Consider the following 18,810-nt stretch of genomic DNA (forward strand, 5'->3'; position numbering starts at 1 on the left):
GTACACACATACGCACGTACACACATACATACATACACGCATTCATACATATATATATATATATATATATATATATATATATATATATATACATACATACATACAAACAAACCCACACATACATACACACACACATACACACACACACACACACATATACGTACAAACATGTCACACATGCACACATGCACACATACACATTAACGCACTCTTACATTAACACATTCAAAAAAAACACATCACAAATTACAAATTCACATACACGCGCACAAAATAATAATCAGATACACACGTACACACACATACCTATTTATATACACACACATACGCACGCACACATACATACATATACACGTACAAATACAATATTATTTATTCATTAACATGTTTGTATGCTGGGCCAAAAGAAGAATATGTTTGTGTATATACACATTTATGCATACATTACATATATATATATACAAAACATAATTGTACAGACAGAAACACACACACACATACAAACAAACACATGCACATACATATATACACACATTCACACACAAATACAAAGCACACACAGCACATATAAATGTGAATGGAATTTTTAAAAAACAAATATAACATGATACGTCGTTGGATCATAATTTTAATGGCTCCGCTGGAAACTGTGATGATGATGATGATGGTGGTGATGATGATGATGATGATGATAACAATGATGACGATAAGTAGGAGGATGGTGATGATGATGTTGATGATAATGACGACGATGGTGATGATGATGATGGCGGTGGTCATGATGATGGTGGTGGTCATGATGATGGTGGTGGTCATGATGATGGTGGTGGTCATGATGATGATGGCTGTGGTCATGATGATGATGGTAGTGGTCATGATAGTGTTGATCTCACCTGAGTAAGGGAATGTATTTTCAACGTCATCATCGTCGCCGTCTTCAACTTTGTTGCTACGATTGCTTTCATTGTGCTTATCTATGGGATTCTCATTGCTTTTGTTATTATTATTATTATTGTTATGATTGTTATTATTATTATTGTTGTTGTTGTTATTTTTGTTGTTTTTATTCAGATAGTTGCTGTCACCATTATTATTATTATTGTTGATAGTTAGGTCATTATTATTATTATTACTGTTGTTGTTGTTGTTGTTGATGTTGTTTTGTGGTATGGAAACGGGGTTGGGGTAGATCACGTGATGGTAGGCCGGGGTGAAGGTCAAACTTCTGGACAGCAGATCGTGGGTGGCCATGATTTCATTGGCGTTGGCTGGTTGGCTGGTTAATGGGTTGATGTTGTTGTTGATCTTGTTGGTTGATGTTGTTGTCGTTGATGTCGTTGATGTTGTTGGTTGATGTTGTTGGTTGTCGTTGTTTGTTGTTGTTGATGTTATTTATTGTTTTTAAAGTTGTTTTTGTTAATTTTGTTGTTGTTGTTGTTGCTGCTGCTGTTGTTGTTGTTGTTGTTGCTTGTTTTTTTTTAAACAAGGCTTCAGCATTTATCTGCTGTGGATTTTATGATTTTTCAATGAAATTTAATCAAGTCATCAACATTATCATAATTATTAATAGTTCAAAAATCTCCTATAGATTATTTCCATGGCATGGTAATTATTTAGGGAAAATTGTCATAATTTTTATCAACACCTCACCATCACCATCACCAAAAGTAGCAGAGTACCAACAACAGCATAACATATAAAAAAGGTGATCACCATCTTCATCTTCATCATCACATCTTCATCATCATCATCTTTGTTATATATATTTTCGAAACAAAGTCATCAACAATATTAGCGTTTTCATCATCGTCATCATCATCATCGTCATTGTCGTCATCCTCATCATCATCATAATTATTAACATTTTTGTCATCATCACCATTATCATCATCATCATCACCAACATCATCATCATAACCGACATCATCATCGTCATCATCATCATCATCATCAAAGGATTTGTAACTCCTATTTAACAATTTGTATTCGTTGAGTGTTGAATGAGTGTCGTATTAATTAACTGTGATGCTGTTGTTGTGATGATGATGATGATGATGATGGTGGTGGGGGTGGTGATAGTGATGATGATAATGTGGCTGTTGTTTGTGACGATGGTGCTATGATGATGGATAAGAAGATAATGAATGATTTTGTTGTTGTTTTTGTTGTTGTTGTTTTGCTGTTGTTGTTGTTACTTGTGGTGATGATGATATGATGAAAAAGATGACGATGATGAAGATGATGTGGTGGTTGTTTGTGATGAAGATTATTACGGTAATGTTGTTGTTGTTGTTGTTGTTGTTGTTGTGGTTGTCTCGGTCATGATGATGACGTTGTTGTGATTATGACGACGATGATAATAATAATTGCAATAATAATAATAATAATAATAAATGATAATTTTTATCATCTAATAAAAAAAATGTGATTTAGTAACAAAAATTTTAATAGGGTACAATTTGCCATTTGAAAATATTTACTTCTATTACAATTATTTTTTGAAGTATTTGATTCAGTGTAACTTATTTAAAATAATAATTCTTTTATATTTTCAGATTCCATTATTCCGCGATTAGAACTAAAATATTCCAAGTTATTATGTCATGAAATTAACGATTAATTTTTTTCTAAAATCGTTTCTAAATCCATTTTGATTGATTAATTGGTTAATTAACGTTCTAATTAATTAAGTTACTACTAATTAAGTTAATTAGCTTATATAGATGTTGTAGGTTTTTCTTTTTAAAAGATTATAAAGATGAGTTTTTAAATCAGTAAGTCATTTCTAAGTTTCATTACAATTTTTAGGAGCAGACAAAACTTCAATCATCACTCCTAACTAACCTTTGATTATTTTTGCACTTTCACTTCACTCCAGTTTTGGTCATCTTTTTCGCGTTTGTAGCAACTAATCTATGGAATCTTTTTTAGGTAAAAAGAAAAACTTGCAAAAACAACAACAGATTGTAACGAGACTATCACAAGACAACAAGTAACATGTATTACGTATGTGTCCTTTTAAGTTCGATTTAATTCATCCTAACAACAAATCCTGCAAATCAACCAACCAGCCAAAACAACACGTCAACAACTTTAAAAATTTTCTCATTACCTTTCTCTGCAAGATTTTAACAAGAAACTTCAACTTATCACTTGAACAAAGATCTTTACTAAAAATATTTTTATCATACAAAAAAAAGGTATCATGTACGTATTAAATTCACCAGCTGAAAACGAACAAATGAATGAATGAATGAGTGAGTGAATGAGTGAGTGAGTGAGTGAGTGTATGGAAGAACGAGTAAACCAGTAAGCAATATTATCAAGTTACCGTAACTAGCACTTCCAAATCGTCTTCAATTTCAATGAGAAATTCTATTATTATTCTAATCTTTCGGCCAATGAAATTTGAGTATTTTTTGATAAGCTCCTCCCATCATTGTTATTAGACACACCCGCTTCAAAGATATTCGCCCAACGAAAGAATTTGATTGACGTTTGATATCTCTAGGCTAATTAAATTGCGAAAGCGATGGTAGTCTCCTATTGGCTGTTACGAAATTTGAATTTCAATGAGGTGGCCAATCAAAGAGTTTGTTTGTGAAATTTTAGAAATTACAAATTTGTTATTTCGGAAAACACAATAGAAGAGATTTGATTTTGATTTTTAATTCTATACATTCATTCATTCATTCATTCATTCATTCATTCATTCATTCATTCATTCGTTCATTCGTTCATTCGTTCATTCGTTCATTCGTTCATTCGTTCATTCGTTCATTCGTTCATTCATTCATTGCTGTCGTTGTACATCTGCGTGCGTGTGTGCGAGTGTGTGCGTGTGAGTGTGTGTGTGAGTGTGCGTGTGTACGTGTGCGTTTATATGCATGTAAATGTATTAAGGTGGCCGATTATTTATATAAAATTTTGACATTATTCGTGCAATAAAATTTATTTAAAAAAAAATCAAAAATAATAAAATAAATAAATGAAAAAAATTAATGAATAAATAAATAAAATCATCATTAAGAATATGATGACGTAATAGTGACGTAGACAATGAAGATGACGACGACGACGACGATGATAACGATGATGATAATCAAAGATATCGAATAGACATTTCTTTGGCCATTTGATGAAACATCTATGAAGAACAAATGATCACCTGATATTCATTCATTCACTCCTTCCTTCCATCACTCATTCATTCTCTCTATCATTCCATCAATCAATCATTTAGATGTATGTTTTTATAACATTCCTATGTTTATTTTTTTTGTTTTTTCATTCGTTCTTTTATTCGTTCGTTCATTTGTTCAATCATTCATTCATTCATCCATCTATCTATTTATCCCTCTATCCATTCATTCAGCTATCCATACATTTATCTACACTAATACAACATACGCATGATCTATAAATCAATCCATCCAAACTACAATTTCTTCCATCAATCTTTCTATCCCCCATCTATCCAGCCATTCACCATTCATCGACAATCCATCCATTCATTCATTCAATCATCCATACATCCATTTATCCATCCATTCACTCATTTATCTATCCATTCATCAATGCATTTATCCAGCCATTTATCCAGCCATCAATCCATTCGTCCATCCTTCGTATAGCAACCTGGCATGATCAGAAGAATTAAATAGGAATTCTTCGGCGCCTCTGCTAATTAGGCGAGAAATTTCTGTACAAAATGTGTGCACATACACACATACACAAATACACACATGCACACATACACATATACCTACATACACACATACATACACGCACATACACACATCTGTATACATACTATTTTATTTATACAAATGTATGCATAGCATGCACAATTTGTATATTTATGTATGTGTAACATTAGGGCAAATGTTTATGAATACAGGGCGTTTGATGTATGTATGTGTGTGTGTGTGTGTATGTGTGTGTACGTATGTATGTATGTTTTAGATTGATATGTATGATTCTGCATGTAATGTAAGGTGAAACAAGATCATTCAAACGATAATTCTTTAACTTGTATGCATGTTTGTATGTATATTTGCACTTGTATGTGTAAATGTATTTGTGAACATGTTCATATGTTTGTGTTTGGGTGAAGAAGGTAGGTCCTGGAATTTGGAAAAACTTTGTCCCCAGAAACGTTAAAAATATTGCTATTACAGATCAGCATCTATTGAAGAATGAGCTAAGATCTCGACTATCATTTCTTGATCCGGATACAACCATCTTACTTTGTATCTAATTTTATATCATTTAATTCAATTTATATCATTTAATTCAATTTATATCATTTAATTTTAATTTTATGATGATTAATTATGGTGATAAATATATTAATTTAGTGGTGCATAACTTTTGATTTGACAAGAGTTTTTCAATTTTGATTTCTCAAATGTAAAACTAAATATAAGTAATATACTAGTGTATATTTCTAGTGTACAGTTCTTGCAAAATTTACATAGGGTGGCCCATCCTCGAGTTTTTGTTTTAAACTTTTTTTGCTCCCCTTAACCCCTTACTCTGAATAAACTATGTTACGTTATTTGTGTGTATCTATGATGATGATAGTAATAACTATAATAATGGTAATAATAATAATAACATAATAGCAATAATAATAAATAATAATAATTAATAATTGATCAATTATATATGTAACATTCCGTAATATGATACGTGTGCATAAGGGTGCGCGCGCGTGTGTGCGTGTATGTATGTTTGTGTGTCTAAATATTTGTTTGTGGCATGTGTGTATATACATATGTGTGTGTGTGTGTGTGTATGTGTGTGTGTGTGTATGTGTGTGTGTGTGTGTGTGTGTGTATGTGTGAGGTATGTGAGCACAATTGATTGACGCTTCAATATGTTTGTGTGTTTAATGGATTGACGCTTGAATGACAACAATGTTGACGATGGCGATGATCGTAATGATGATAATGGTGATGATGATGATGACGATGATGATGGTGATGAGGACGTAGTGATGATAATGATGTTGTGATTACAATGATGAAAAACTTTTGGTGAGTACGGTAACGAACGTGGCCGTTCTAAAGTGATTAACTTTATAACATGATTATTACGTGAATGAATGATGATGATGATGATGATGATGATGACGATGATCAAGATGATGATGACGATGATCAAGATGATGATGACGATGATCAAGATGATGATGATGGTCGTGATGACGATGACAAAGTTTTCGATCAGTTTCGTCCCATTTATTATATTTGATCCATATTATTTGCCCAGCTGTCAATCCCCTTTTGTAGAAATAATAAAAAATAATAAAATAATAATAATAACAATAATAATAATAATAACAACAATAATACCATGTCCATTATACGTAAAATAGAACATTTATTCAAATACATATATACATACATACATACATGCGTGCGTGCATACATACATACATTCATACATAAATGCATGCATGCATACATACATACATACATACGTGTATAAATACATGCATGCATACAAACATACGTGCGTACGTACGAACATACATACACACACACATACCAATTCAATATGCATACATATAAATTTACATGCAAACATACATACCCTTATACAAATTTAAATACAAACATACAAACATACATGCACATACACACCTTTTAACGCATCTACATACAAATCTAAATAGAATGATCACGTAAATACATGCATGCATACATTAAAAAACACATGCGCGCACACATCTTATAGCGGGTAATATTACACGCACAGGCACACATACACATACATACACATGTATGTGTATTTGTAGTAATTGATTAAGTATTAGCGAGTAATTAATTCGCATGTTGTTTGTAGTTGTTGTGACGATATGTAGATTAGTCGTGAGATATTCTGGGAGTTATTTTGTATTTTGTTTGTGTGTGTGTGTATGTGTGTGTGTGTGCGTATGTGCGTGTGTGTGTGTGCGTGTGTGTGTCTGTGTGTCTAAATGTGTTCAAATTAATCTGTGTTACTAAACTTTTCCTGGGTACTTAGATGCTTCTAACCACAGTTACGGGTACTTATAAAAGCTTTTTGGACGAATTGTTGAAAATATTTTTTGGGAGTGATAGAAGAAAGGAGATACCTACGTGAAAATTAATTTGTAAAATTTAATAAGCTGATGATTATGCGTTTTTAAACACGGCCATTAAACAAATCAAATCACATTTTATTTCAAGAGAATGATTAAGAACGAACGAACGAACGAACAAATGGTTAACTGAAGAAACGAATGAACGAACGAACGAACAAATAATTAACTGAAGAAACGAATGAACGAATATAGAAATAAATATTTATACAAAAATATTTCTTGAAGACCAAATAATCTGTGTTGGCTCGGTTGGACTTTGTATGGAAGAAAGAGATGTTGGGTTGGATGTTTATTTGTCGGACGCTGATACGATCTTTCTAATTTTTTGTTTCGTTTCGTAATCAATCGAATCTCCTCACCCACACACCCACATACCCACATACACACACATAAGTAGACACACACACACATACACACAAATAAACACACAGACACACACACATACACACAAATAAACACGCACACACAAAACACCTAGGTTTTGCATCCATAAACAAGTCACCTGATACAACTTCAGAACATCACATGCATTCCAATCCGTTGTAAACGCACATTCACACATGCATGCATGCACGCACATTCCCACACATGCATGCATACACGCACATACATACACATTGACATCCATACTTACAACGCATTCACTAATACAAATTTATTTATTTATTTATTTAATATATTCGTTTTTTTTATAAATTCTAGTTTTTACACGAAGCAAAAGACACACTCACACACACACACACACATACATACATACATATACATACACATATATACACACGCATGCACATTTGTGTGTACGTATACTATACATATCATACATAAGCAATACACACAAAAAAAAACACTTTTTGGAAGATTTACAAAAGATTCAATATGCGTTTGAATCTGGTCAGAGCGTAATAACGTCACTGTTTATCTATTTTTAAATAGGCACACTAGCATATAAGCAATCCAATGAAATGCAGTAACACAAATTTTGTTCTTATCAAAATATCTATATGGCAATCATACAGGCAGTAAGTTTGTTTAGTAACATTCAACATTCATTGTTTCAGAAGTTGTAGTAGCTTCATCGATCCGTTGTCAATATTAAATTCACTATAAAATGATAAATAAAATGCATGTGACCATTCTGTGATAATTAATCCATCTGGTAAAAAAATATTAATTTTTATCAGTAAGTCACCAATGTGTTTCATGTTTTTTCCTTTTTTTCCAGTTCGGATAAAGTGCAGACGTGCAAATCCGCCCTCACATTTCCACAATTTTCCCTCTTTCCAGCGCTTTTCAGTTTAGTTCTTCTGTTTCTTGTCTGTTTCTTTCTTCACGTAAGCGTCTTATTGGCTGGTGTTGCCGTCCCAAGACAAGTAGCAGGACAACGATAACGGTTGACAGGGAAAAATTTAAGAGAAGTGAGAGAGTACTTACCTTGCCTGCACTATCGTCACTGCTAGCGAGTTCAGTTCTATATGATGGTGGCTCGTCCTCATAGGAGAAGTTGATGTTTGTTCCGGCCAGTGAATCATTAGCAGCAGCGGTTGAAGTGTTGCTAGTTGTTATATCATCACCAAGCATAAGATAATCGTGAAACACCAGATAGAATTGGTGGTGAGGCAGTTTGCAGCTTTCTTCCGGTACCTCGTCATATACAGTCAACCTATTTCCGCACAGACACTTCATTCCGCCTTTCACGACACTCAGATTGTATGAATTGGACCTGCAAACATTTACACATTGTTCGTACGAGAGTCCGTACCTGTGGTGCTCGTGTTCGGCCACAACCTTCTTGAAGCAGCCGTATGATGGCTGATCGATGGTGGTATCATTAACCCATTCTTCGCAGTTAATAACTGTTGAACTTGCGTTCCGTAATTCCACGCATTTCTTCTCTCCACATCTTCCATTCATTATGTCGCAGCCAGCTTCGTAAACTTCTAATTCGGCGACTGCGAGTTTGTGATGTGCCTGTTGGATTACGACAAATTGTGAAAGAAGAGTGAAGTCAGCGCACAGGATATTCATGGCAATGCCAGCCAGCTCCTTCTTATCAGGTCCCATTCCACATGTTTCTAATTCATCTCTCATATCCGATTTAGCACTTATGTCAAACTGTCTACCTAATCTAATGACAAACTTGACCATGCGTTCTACTGCATTTGTGTTATCGTGAGCTGCATCATATATTCTCACAAGACCAACGCAGTACACATTCTCGAGGTCGACAGCTATCCAGGCTGAAACCTCTTCACTGACTCGTGCTACCAACCAACCGTTGTAGATTCCATCGCTAACGTGTGCCGCAACACACGGGCCTCTTCTTGAATCGTTATGCGTAGAGCTGGCGTACGATGGTTTAAACAGGGCCAAGTTGACTTTGAAGACTTCGCAGAGATGCCACTTGTTTCGGACGGTTCCATAGGGACAGACGCATTCGATATACTCAAAATCATTCACTCGTGAATGGATGCATTTCATTTCGTTGCCACAGTCTCCATTGTTCGTAGCGCAGTTTCTCTCCATACACGACTTCCCTTTCCATCCTTCCAAGCAGCCTTCGGAGCAAGTCTCTTCAATTTTATAATCCCCGTTGCCGTTTTTGCAGTGGGAATGAATAGATACACCCCTTTGAAACTCGTACTGAAAGCGCGTCGAATACAAGACATTTACATGATCGAAATTTTTAAAAAAACAATCAGATATTTCTTTGCTGTCAGATGAAGACATCTGATTGCATACTAATTCACTGTAGTTCATTGAATTGTATTCATATTCATTGTTACAGTCGCATACATCTTCCAATGTAGTTTGGAAGAATGTGTAATTGTGTTCGAAGCAAAAATGGGCGCACAGCTCAAGAGTGAAACCTTCGAAATCCATTGAAATTGAAGGAACTGGATATGTGCTCAAAGAAAAGAAACCATCATGAATCCTTCGTGGTTTAGCTTTATAAACTGAATAGAATTCTTCACCTCCACAGGCTTGCTTGCTGGCGCATGAAACATTACAGAGAAAAGAGGCCACCGCACAGTCCAGCTTATATGTACAGTGACATTCTTTGCCGTTCTTCAGGGCAATCAGGTTGTTCGTTTCATCTTCACAGAACTCCACACATTCTTCCACTTTTTCCGTGACGATGGATGCATTCTTTGAAGATCCCACATTCCGGAAACAGCCAATATACGAATCCTTCAAGTTCCAGTCGTCTGACGTAAGAGTCCTAACTCTAAAGCAGGCAACGAGAAAAAGCCGAAGAGACAATTTTAGCATACTTAGTTATTTCTAATTGACTGAAAAGAATATCTTCAGCTATTTATATCACTTACGTACGTTATTATTTACATGTCCACATGGCGTCACATTTTAATTTGCATTGAAATTATCAACAAAATCTTTGACTTTTAGGTTATGGACATATTGAATCTGAATATTTACAAGTATTTATGTATTTAAAAATAGTCAGCTAGTTGTGTGAGTATCTTAGAACGTATGAGTGTTCTAGCATTTAAAAGTATTTTAGAATGCATTGTATTTTTGTATTTACTGGTGAATCTGTGGCGAACTGCAATACGTATTCACTACAGGTGACCGACTAAAAAAATTTTCACGTTCCGATTATACGAAGTTATACGATTGGAAGTAAGAAGAGCATGGAATGAATGGAAGGTAGAAGAGTCGTAACAATTTATTAAAGACAAACTCGCTTATTTACTAATACAACAGCAGAGGAAATTGCAGCAGCAACGATTATATCGGTAACAAATAAATATTACAAAATATTATATAATATTTAAAAAATATGATAAAATATTATATTATTATATTCTCCACCACCATCATAATTAACATAATATATTATTCTTATTAATACTATTATTATAACGAATGGTTAATCAATAGAGAAGGCAAGCATGAGTCATTACAATTTTTGAAAAAAAAGGCGCTTCACAAATGAAAAATAACAAAAACAAATACTAATTCTTTGATCAATTAAGCAATCCACTAACAAAACACTAAATACTAAATCCACTAAATATTTTCCGTATCAAAGAAGCAATTCTTGGATTACCCAAGTAGCAAAGCAATACTTACTTGACACATGCTGGAAAAGGCTTGTCTGCGGCTGTGAGCGAATACAATTACTCTTGAGAAAAAACTTCTCACGGCAAAAACAGCAAATCACAAATGAATCATAAACGAACGTGTTATATGAAAATATCTAAAGAAATCACTACATTAACAAAAAAAAAAAAAAAAAACAATAAAACAGCGAAGCTACAAAAATATCTTTTAATATTACTGAAATAAATCTTCAATGTTAGGCGAACAATTGTTACTACTGCTACTACATTAATACCAACGGTTTGTTAATCCTGATCAAATGCTAATAGCAGTGCACACACAAGTATAGACACGCACATACATACATACACACACACTCACACATACATACACACACACTCACACATTCACACACGCATAAACACATACACGTGTAGTACAAGCACTCGACCAAAATCAAGTTAAAAAACATTGGTGAAAAATAAATAGTGTAAATAAATGAATGAATAATTTGATTGAATGGTTTCAAAGTTAACTGATTGAAAAGTTGTTCGATTGAAAAAGCTGATTGATTGATTGAAAAAAAATTTAGGTTGGTTTGAGACCATTTGAGGAACTCGCTAAAACATTTTAGTTAAAATTAACAACATTCAGTACTTTAAATTATTACTGTTATAACATTGGCTGCTGTTCTTATTATTACTGTTATTATTATTACTGTTGTTGTTGTTGTTGTTGAGATTTTTAGCGGCAAGTAGTTGAACCTTTTCAGGGCGGATAATGCACGAAAAATTCGGAGGCAACGAGTGATAATTAGGAAACCACGTCATTATTCTTTCTATGTCATCATCTGTTAATAAATTATCATCCGTATTGTTTATATCTATGTTGTCATTCGCGTTATACTTAATCTTTGATGACGTTTGTTTGGAGGGAACAATCCCGCAGACATTGTTGTCTTGACTTTCATCGCCATCATCGACGTAATTATTATAATTATTATTATTGTTGTTGTTGTTGTCAACAAAAACATTAAAACCATTTGTGTTATAATTTGTATGCACTTTTAAAATGTTGTTGTTATTAATGCTATCATTGGTTTTGTTAATGTAAGCGGGGTAGTTTAGTTTCAAGTTAATGTAATTTTTGTTATTGTCTTTGTTGCTAATATTTCTTGTATAATTATAGCTGTTCTTAAAAGCGAATACGTTTCTATCGTATTCTATCTTGTTCTTGTTTGAGCTGGTGCCGTAGTTGTTGCTGGGATTGTTTTGGATGTTGTCAACATTGCTGTGAAACATTTCAACATTGTTGCAAATGTTTCCAACATTGTTGCAAATGTTGCAGTTGATGTCAACGATGTTGTTGTTGACACGGCTGTCAATATTGCCATTAATGCTGTTGTCGATGTTGATGTTGTTGATGTTGTTGATGCTGTCACTGATGTTGCTGTTTGAGACATCAAGCCAAGAAGCTTCACCGCCACCTTCGTCGCAGAACAAATGCATGCTGTCGATTGACATTAACTGGTGTTGCTTGTGGTTAGGCTGTTTTTGCAGCCGTTGCAGCTGCTGCTGCTGGCGTTGCTTACAATGGTCTAACAGAAGATGTAGTTGTTGATTATACTGATGTTGTTGGGGTTGCAAAAAACAAGAGCGAGGTGTAGTTTTGAAGTGTCTATGCGACGGTTGTTTGACCTGTTGGGTCTGCTGCTGTTGTGCCAGTTGCTGCTGCAGCAATAGCTGCTGCTGCTGCTGTTGTTGTTGTTGACAAAATTTGTTATCATCATAATCAGCATCACCGTCAACAGGTCCACTGATGAACTTGACCGGAGTGAAACATTTGTTGATCAGTTTAACTTCCTCGTCTGTACACGATGATGATGATGATGACAGTGGTGGTGATGATGATGTTGATAAAGGTGATGTCAGCGATGCTGGTGATATAATTTTATTTTTATTGGCGTTTATTTTCTTCACGGAGCGATAGATGGCCTTCCTCTCGTTAAAAACCTTACTTCCGGCATTTGCCATGTTGTCAGCTCGGTTGGTTCCTTCAGAATTGATGTTGTCCAATATAGTGTCGTTAATGTTATCATCCGTGTTATCATTATAACCGTCGTTCCCATCATCATCATCATTATCAACAAGGTTATCATTGTGGTTGTGGATGTCATTGATAACGTTGTTGTTCAGATCATTACTGTAAACAAAGCGCTGATTCTGATTGGTCAGCAACGCCGTGTCCAATGACTTAATGTTCACGTGATCAGCTTTTCCGTTAACAGGCTGCCTAGATGCAATCGCCACTTTATCCAACTTCCTCTTCCGGCGATGAAATGTGGTGATGACGACGACGACTGTCGTCATGACGACAATGAAGCCGAGCAAGAAGGCAGCCAGCATAATCACGTGAGAGCGCGTGAACGACGACGAATTTTCGAAACTGATTGGCTGATCCAACGTAGCCAATGAGCAGCCGGGGCACGTCCTATCTATTTCTATTTTTATCTTTGTTTGAATTTCTTTGTCCCTTTCAAACTGGGCAGTCACCGTGAGATGGACTGTTTCTGACAATGATGATGGAGGTGATGATGATAGCTGACTTTGTATCATATTTTGTAGCTGCTGCTGCTGCTGTTGTGGATGGCGATACTGCAGGTCCAGCAAATCCAACCTGAGAACCAGCTGACCAGTGTTTCTCCCGATGGCCAGCCAGCCAACATCCTCTTCGATCCGATAACTCACTTCAACCTTTTCCAGGTAGAGCAAATTATCATCACCATCATCATAATTATCACTACTTTCTACATTCTCATCCTCCTCATCAGCATCAGCAGCATAATATTCATGCTCGTCGACATCATCACCGTCCGTGAATTCGTTGTCAACCATAACGCTAACACGTCCGAAAACTAGACCGGCTTTGGAATTCCCAGGCAGTCGATAAAAATAGCTGGAATTTCCAAAACTATATTTACTTCTTTCGCTTTTGACCGTGACGACTCCGTTGACTGTCGAGTTGAACCCCCCGGCGTCTTCAGCAACGATCAACAACTTGATGACGTCACCGACGTCACATCTCACAAACGAACTCGTCCCAACCAAACCGGATACCGGATCGACGCGTAACGCAACGCATTCTGCAGCGCTTAATTGAAATAGCCTGTACGTCACCACGCCAAACACGCCCCCATCTCTGTCGGCCGCCCTGACGGTGAATACCTCACTCCCGATGGGGGAGCTGGGGCGTAGTGTGGCGATGTACATGATATTCGTGAATATCGGTTTGTACTCGTTCACGTCCAGTACCGATATCTGGATGGTGAAGAGCGAGGAGAGGTGCTGACCGCGGTGGGGGTTGTCCCTGGCCAGGATGGTCACGTGATAATCGGATCTGAGGCGGTGGAAGGTGATGGATCAAATTGACGGTAACGGTAATGTTTGAAATTGAAGATTGACAAAAATTGACTTCGACAGGCATCACAAAATTTTCTCCGCCATTACCATCCCACTTACATACCTCACCCATAATTATTTTTCAGTAACACCATTATCGATGTTACCAACAACAAACATCATCATCATCACAACTAACATCATCATCATCACAACAAACATCATCATCATCATCACATCATCATCATAACAGACATCATCATCATCATCACCTGGTTTCATAATCCAATTTGGCCCTCAAACTCAGAACCCCACTGACGTCATTGATGTAGAACGCACCCCCTTCATCTCCAGCGACTATCGAATACGTAATCCTCGCGTTGTCATGGCAATCTTCGTCACGCGCTTTGATGGTCGTTATGATGGAGTCCACTTTTAAATTTTCCGGAATTTCGTAGCGATTAGTGAAGTTGGCGAGCGTGGGGGCGTGATCGTTATCATCTGATACGATGATGTCCAACGTTGCTAATGATGATGACGAGGAGGAAGAAGATGATGATAAAGATGATGGTGATGATGATGGTGATGATGATGGTGATGATGATGGTGATGAAGATGGTGATGACCGTACACGTGAGTATGATCTTCGATATCTCAATTTCATCACTTTACTATTGGCATCGTTATAAACACCATCATCACCATCACCATCATCAGCGGTACTGCTACTAGTATAATCATCATAATCATCATCGCTGTCGTAACAGCCATCGCTATCATTGCCAGCCACAGCAACGACAATCCTGTGACGGTCGTACCTCTCTCTATCCAGAGGTTTCAGCAAATATAATTCTCCCGTTCTTTTGTTTACGTGAAAATAACCACAACTATCATCATCATCATTATTTACTATCTTCGTGATGTCATCATCGTCGTCGTCGTCGTCATCGTATTCACTCGCGCCATCATTATAAATGGTATTAGCGCTGTTGTTGTTGTTGTTGTTGTTCACATTAAAACTGTTATTGTTATTATTATTATTATTGTTTTTATTATTATTATTAATATTATTATTATTATGGTCGTTGTTATTTTTGTTGTTAATGACACCATTGCCATCATCACTGATGTCATCATCATCATCGTATTCATCGTGATCCGAATAGTAACATTTGTTGCTACGAATTAAAGAATCACTACCAACACTACTACTGCTACTACTACTACTACCACTACTACTACCACTACTACTACTACTAATACTATTACTACCACTACCTCTACTGTAGCTAGCAATTTTTTCTACGTCACAATCACTGTCACCATCACTACCGCTACTACTACTGTGGAAAAAATTCTCCACATGGCAAATTCTAATGTGAAATTTTCTATTCTCGTCACTGACGTCATCGTCATCGGCATCAAATTTGAAGACCGCCCCGCCCCCGGCCCTGTCAATCAAATTCTCCCTGATTACTAATCTACTATTCAACTGGCCAACGAAGTACGGCCTGTGGTTGTCGGCGTCCACAACGGTCGCCCTGACGACGGCCACGTTCGATAGTGGCGGGTTGCCGTGGTCTGTCGCCCTGACGACAAACTCGATCACGTGATTGGCTTGACCTTTATTCAAGGTCAGGAGTTTGACGGAGGTGAAGATGGAGCCTGTTGTAAGAAGATGATCGTTAACGTATCATATAAATATTATATATTAGGTTGGTGCGAAAATTATGTCAGATTAGTGTAAAATTTTTTTTTTCGGCATAAATTTTTCAAATTAATTTCACTGGATATATTGATAGTTATATATCATTGTAAAGGTTATATCTTCTTCTATCTAGTTTATATCAAATTATTAGTTGAACATTAGTTAAACTGTCGTCTTTATTTCCGAGCGATATCTCAAAACAAACGTCTTCAGAGAGCCATTTTCTAATTATTTCGCTAAACTAACTCGGGTCTGGCGTAACGCTGCTGAATAAACACCAGCAACACTATCACCATCATTGTCATTATCATCATCATTAGCATCACCAGCATTAACACAATTAACATTACCGTCATAATCATTATCATCATCATCATAACCATCACAATCATAACCACCATCGTATCATTTACCGTTAAGGGGATTGATGTAAAAGTGATCGGAACTGATTATATCGTAAGTGATGAAAGCATTATTATTATTATTATTATTATTATTATTATTATTATTATTATTATTATTATCAGCGTCTTCATCACCATCATCGTCGGTGGCTCGTATCTTCAACACTGACTCGTGTGGTTGCGTCAGTTCGCTGACCTTTACCTATAAGGTTACGAAAAGAACAAAAATAACACAAATAAAAACAATAGTAATAGTAATAGTAATAAGAAAAATAATCATAATCATAATGCGTAATGGCCAAGTAGTTAAGGTCGCCTGGCGATGTATCGCAGAGCGTGCAGTTACTGGGTTCGAATACGACAAAAAGATCCCCACCAATCAAATGCTTCGTGTGTGATGTGTCGTATAACTCATGCACGATGCTTGTGTGTTGCTGGTCCCTGGGAATCCTGGAAAAGACCTTTTTTAGCCTTCAATATATAACAACTGAAACCTTGATTAAAAACATGACGACGGTATATGGTGATAGAAATGATGACGATGATGACGTATTTTCAATGTGATACGGATAACGAACAGCAAAAATAACAGCAATAATTTTTCGTCACTAATTAATTAATTAATTAACTAATTGATTAGTTAATTGATTGATCGATTGATTGACTAAATGATCAATTATGAAATATAAATTACATTATAAACAGATTGACTGAATGCCGGAGGGTTATCATTAACGTCTGCAACCTGGATGGTCAGCTGGCCACTGGAATTGTGCAGCCCGTCTGACACCTAGGCAATGAAAAATAATAATGAATAAAACAACAAGAATTTGTAAAAATTAATGAATATTAACATAAATTAACGAATTAACATAAATTAATGAATTAACCTGAATTAATGAACTAACATAAATAAATGAACTAACATAAATTATTGAACTAACATAAATTAATAAAAATTAACATAAATTAATGAATTAACATAAATTAATGAATTAATGAATTAACATGAATTAATAAATTAACATGAATTAATGAATAACAATAAATTAACGAACTAACGTAAATTAATGAACTAACATAAATTAATAAATTAACATAAATTAATGAATTAACATAAATTAATAGACATAAACAAATAAATTATTGTAAAAAACACATAACAAAAATGCTACGAATAGCCAATCATTACAAACAATTCAAAAACGAATAAATGATAGCCAACAATGTTCAAATTATCGTAAGGTGGCGTTAAAGCGTCTAGACAACAACAACAACAACAACAACAGATTATGTTAGTTTATCGTGAAGTTTAAACAATTTAGATTGACCAATTAGTTCGCTAGATAGTTAATTAATTAGTTAAATTAATTATTTGTTAATGTCATCAATTAGTCAATGATGATTCTATCTCACTTGCACGAGAAGTATATATTTAGTATGTAGTTCATAATCTAATTGAGATGAAGTTGAGATCTGTCCCGTAGTTTCGTTGATCTTAAAATATTGTTGTTGATGTCGTGGTTGAGGTTGTTGTTGATGTTGTTGTTGTTGCTCAAGTTGTTGTTGCTGAATCAGAAACAGTACGTGTCGTTGTTCCGGAGTTAGTTGGCGTTTATCTTGTTGTTGGTTTATGACTTGTATCAGTTCTTCCTTATTTTTAACTATGCTCTTATCATTGTTGTTGTTGTTGTTGATGTTGTTGTCGTTGTTGCTGTTGATGTTAGTGTCGTTGTTGTTATTGTTGTTGTTGTCGTTGTTGTTGTTGTTGGTAATTTCGTTTCGGTGGTTGTAGTTAGTTTCGCTGCCTCGACTTTTGCCAATTGTTTTTTTGTTGTTGAAGGATGTTTGCTGGAGAATTCGGTAAGTGAGCGTAGAGTTTACGTCAGGATCAATGGCTCTCAGCTGTTTAACCGCTGTTCCAATTCTGACATCTGCCTCAGCGTTATCATTGCTATTATTAACACCATCACCATTATCATTCATTATTATCACTTGAAAAACTATCGCCAAGCTATCATCACATCAGTATAATCATATCATCATCATCGTCATCATCATCCTCATCATCATCTTATCACATCATCATCATCGTCGTCATCGTCA

The 18,810-nt window shown here is 35.4% G+C and overlaps 2 protein-coding genes across 2 annotated transcripts in view; both read right to left on the minus strand.

The window, feature by feature from the left end:
- Window positions 1–8,330: 8,330 nt before the first annotated feature.
- Window positions 8,331–10,402, minus strand: HELRODRAFT_183486 (hypothetical protein; the record flags this gene model as incomplete). The annotated part of the gene is made up of 2 exons (XM_009012519.1): window positions 8,331–8,447; window positions 8,564–10,402. 2 exons carry the CDS (start codon window positions 10,400–10,402, stop codon window positions 8,331–8,333), a joined length of 1,956 nt encoding a protein of 651 aa, XP_009010767.1.
- A 3,980-nt stretch (window positions 10,403–14,382) lies between these two features.
- Window positions 14,383–18,810, minus strand: part of HELRODRAFT_91727 (hypothetical protein) — a gene marked incomplete at both ends in the record, with an annotated part of 6,201 nt that continues 1,773 nt past the window's right edge. The window contains one exon of the mRNA XM_009012520.1: window positions 14,383–14,437. Within this exon, the coding sequence (XP_009010768.1) occupies window positions 14,383–14,437 (55 nt within the window). The remainder of the gene's footprint in view (window positions 14,438–18,810) is intronic.

This window comes from Helobdella robusta (assembly GCF_000326865.2).
Source record: "Helobdella robusta unplaced genomic scaffold HELROscaffold_109, whole genome shotgun sequence".
Lineage (NCBI taxonomy): Eukaryota > Metazoa > Annelida > Clitellata > Rhynchobdellida > Glossiphoniidae > Helobdella > Helobdella robusta.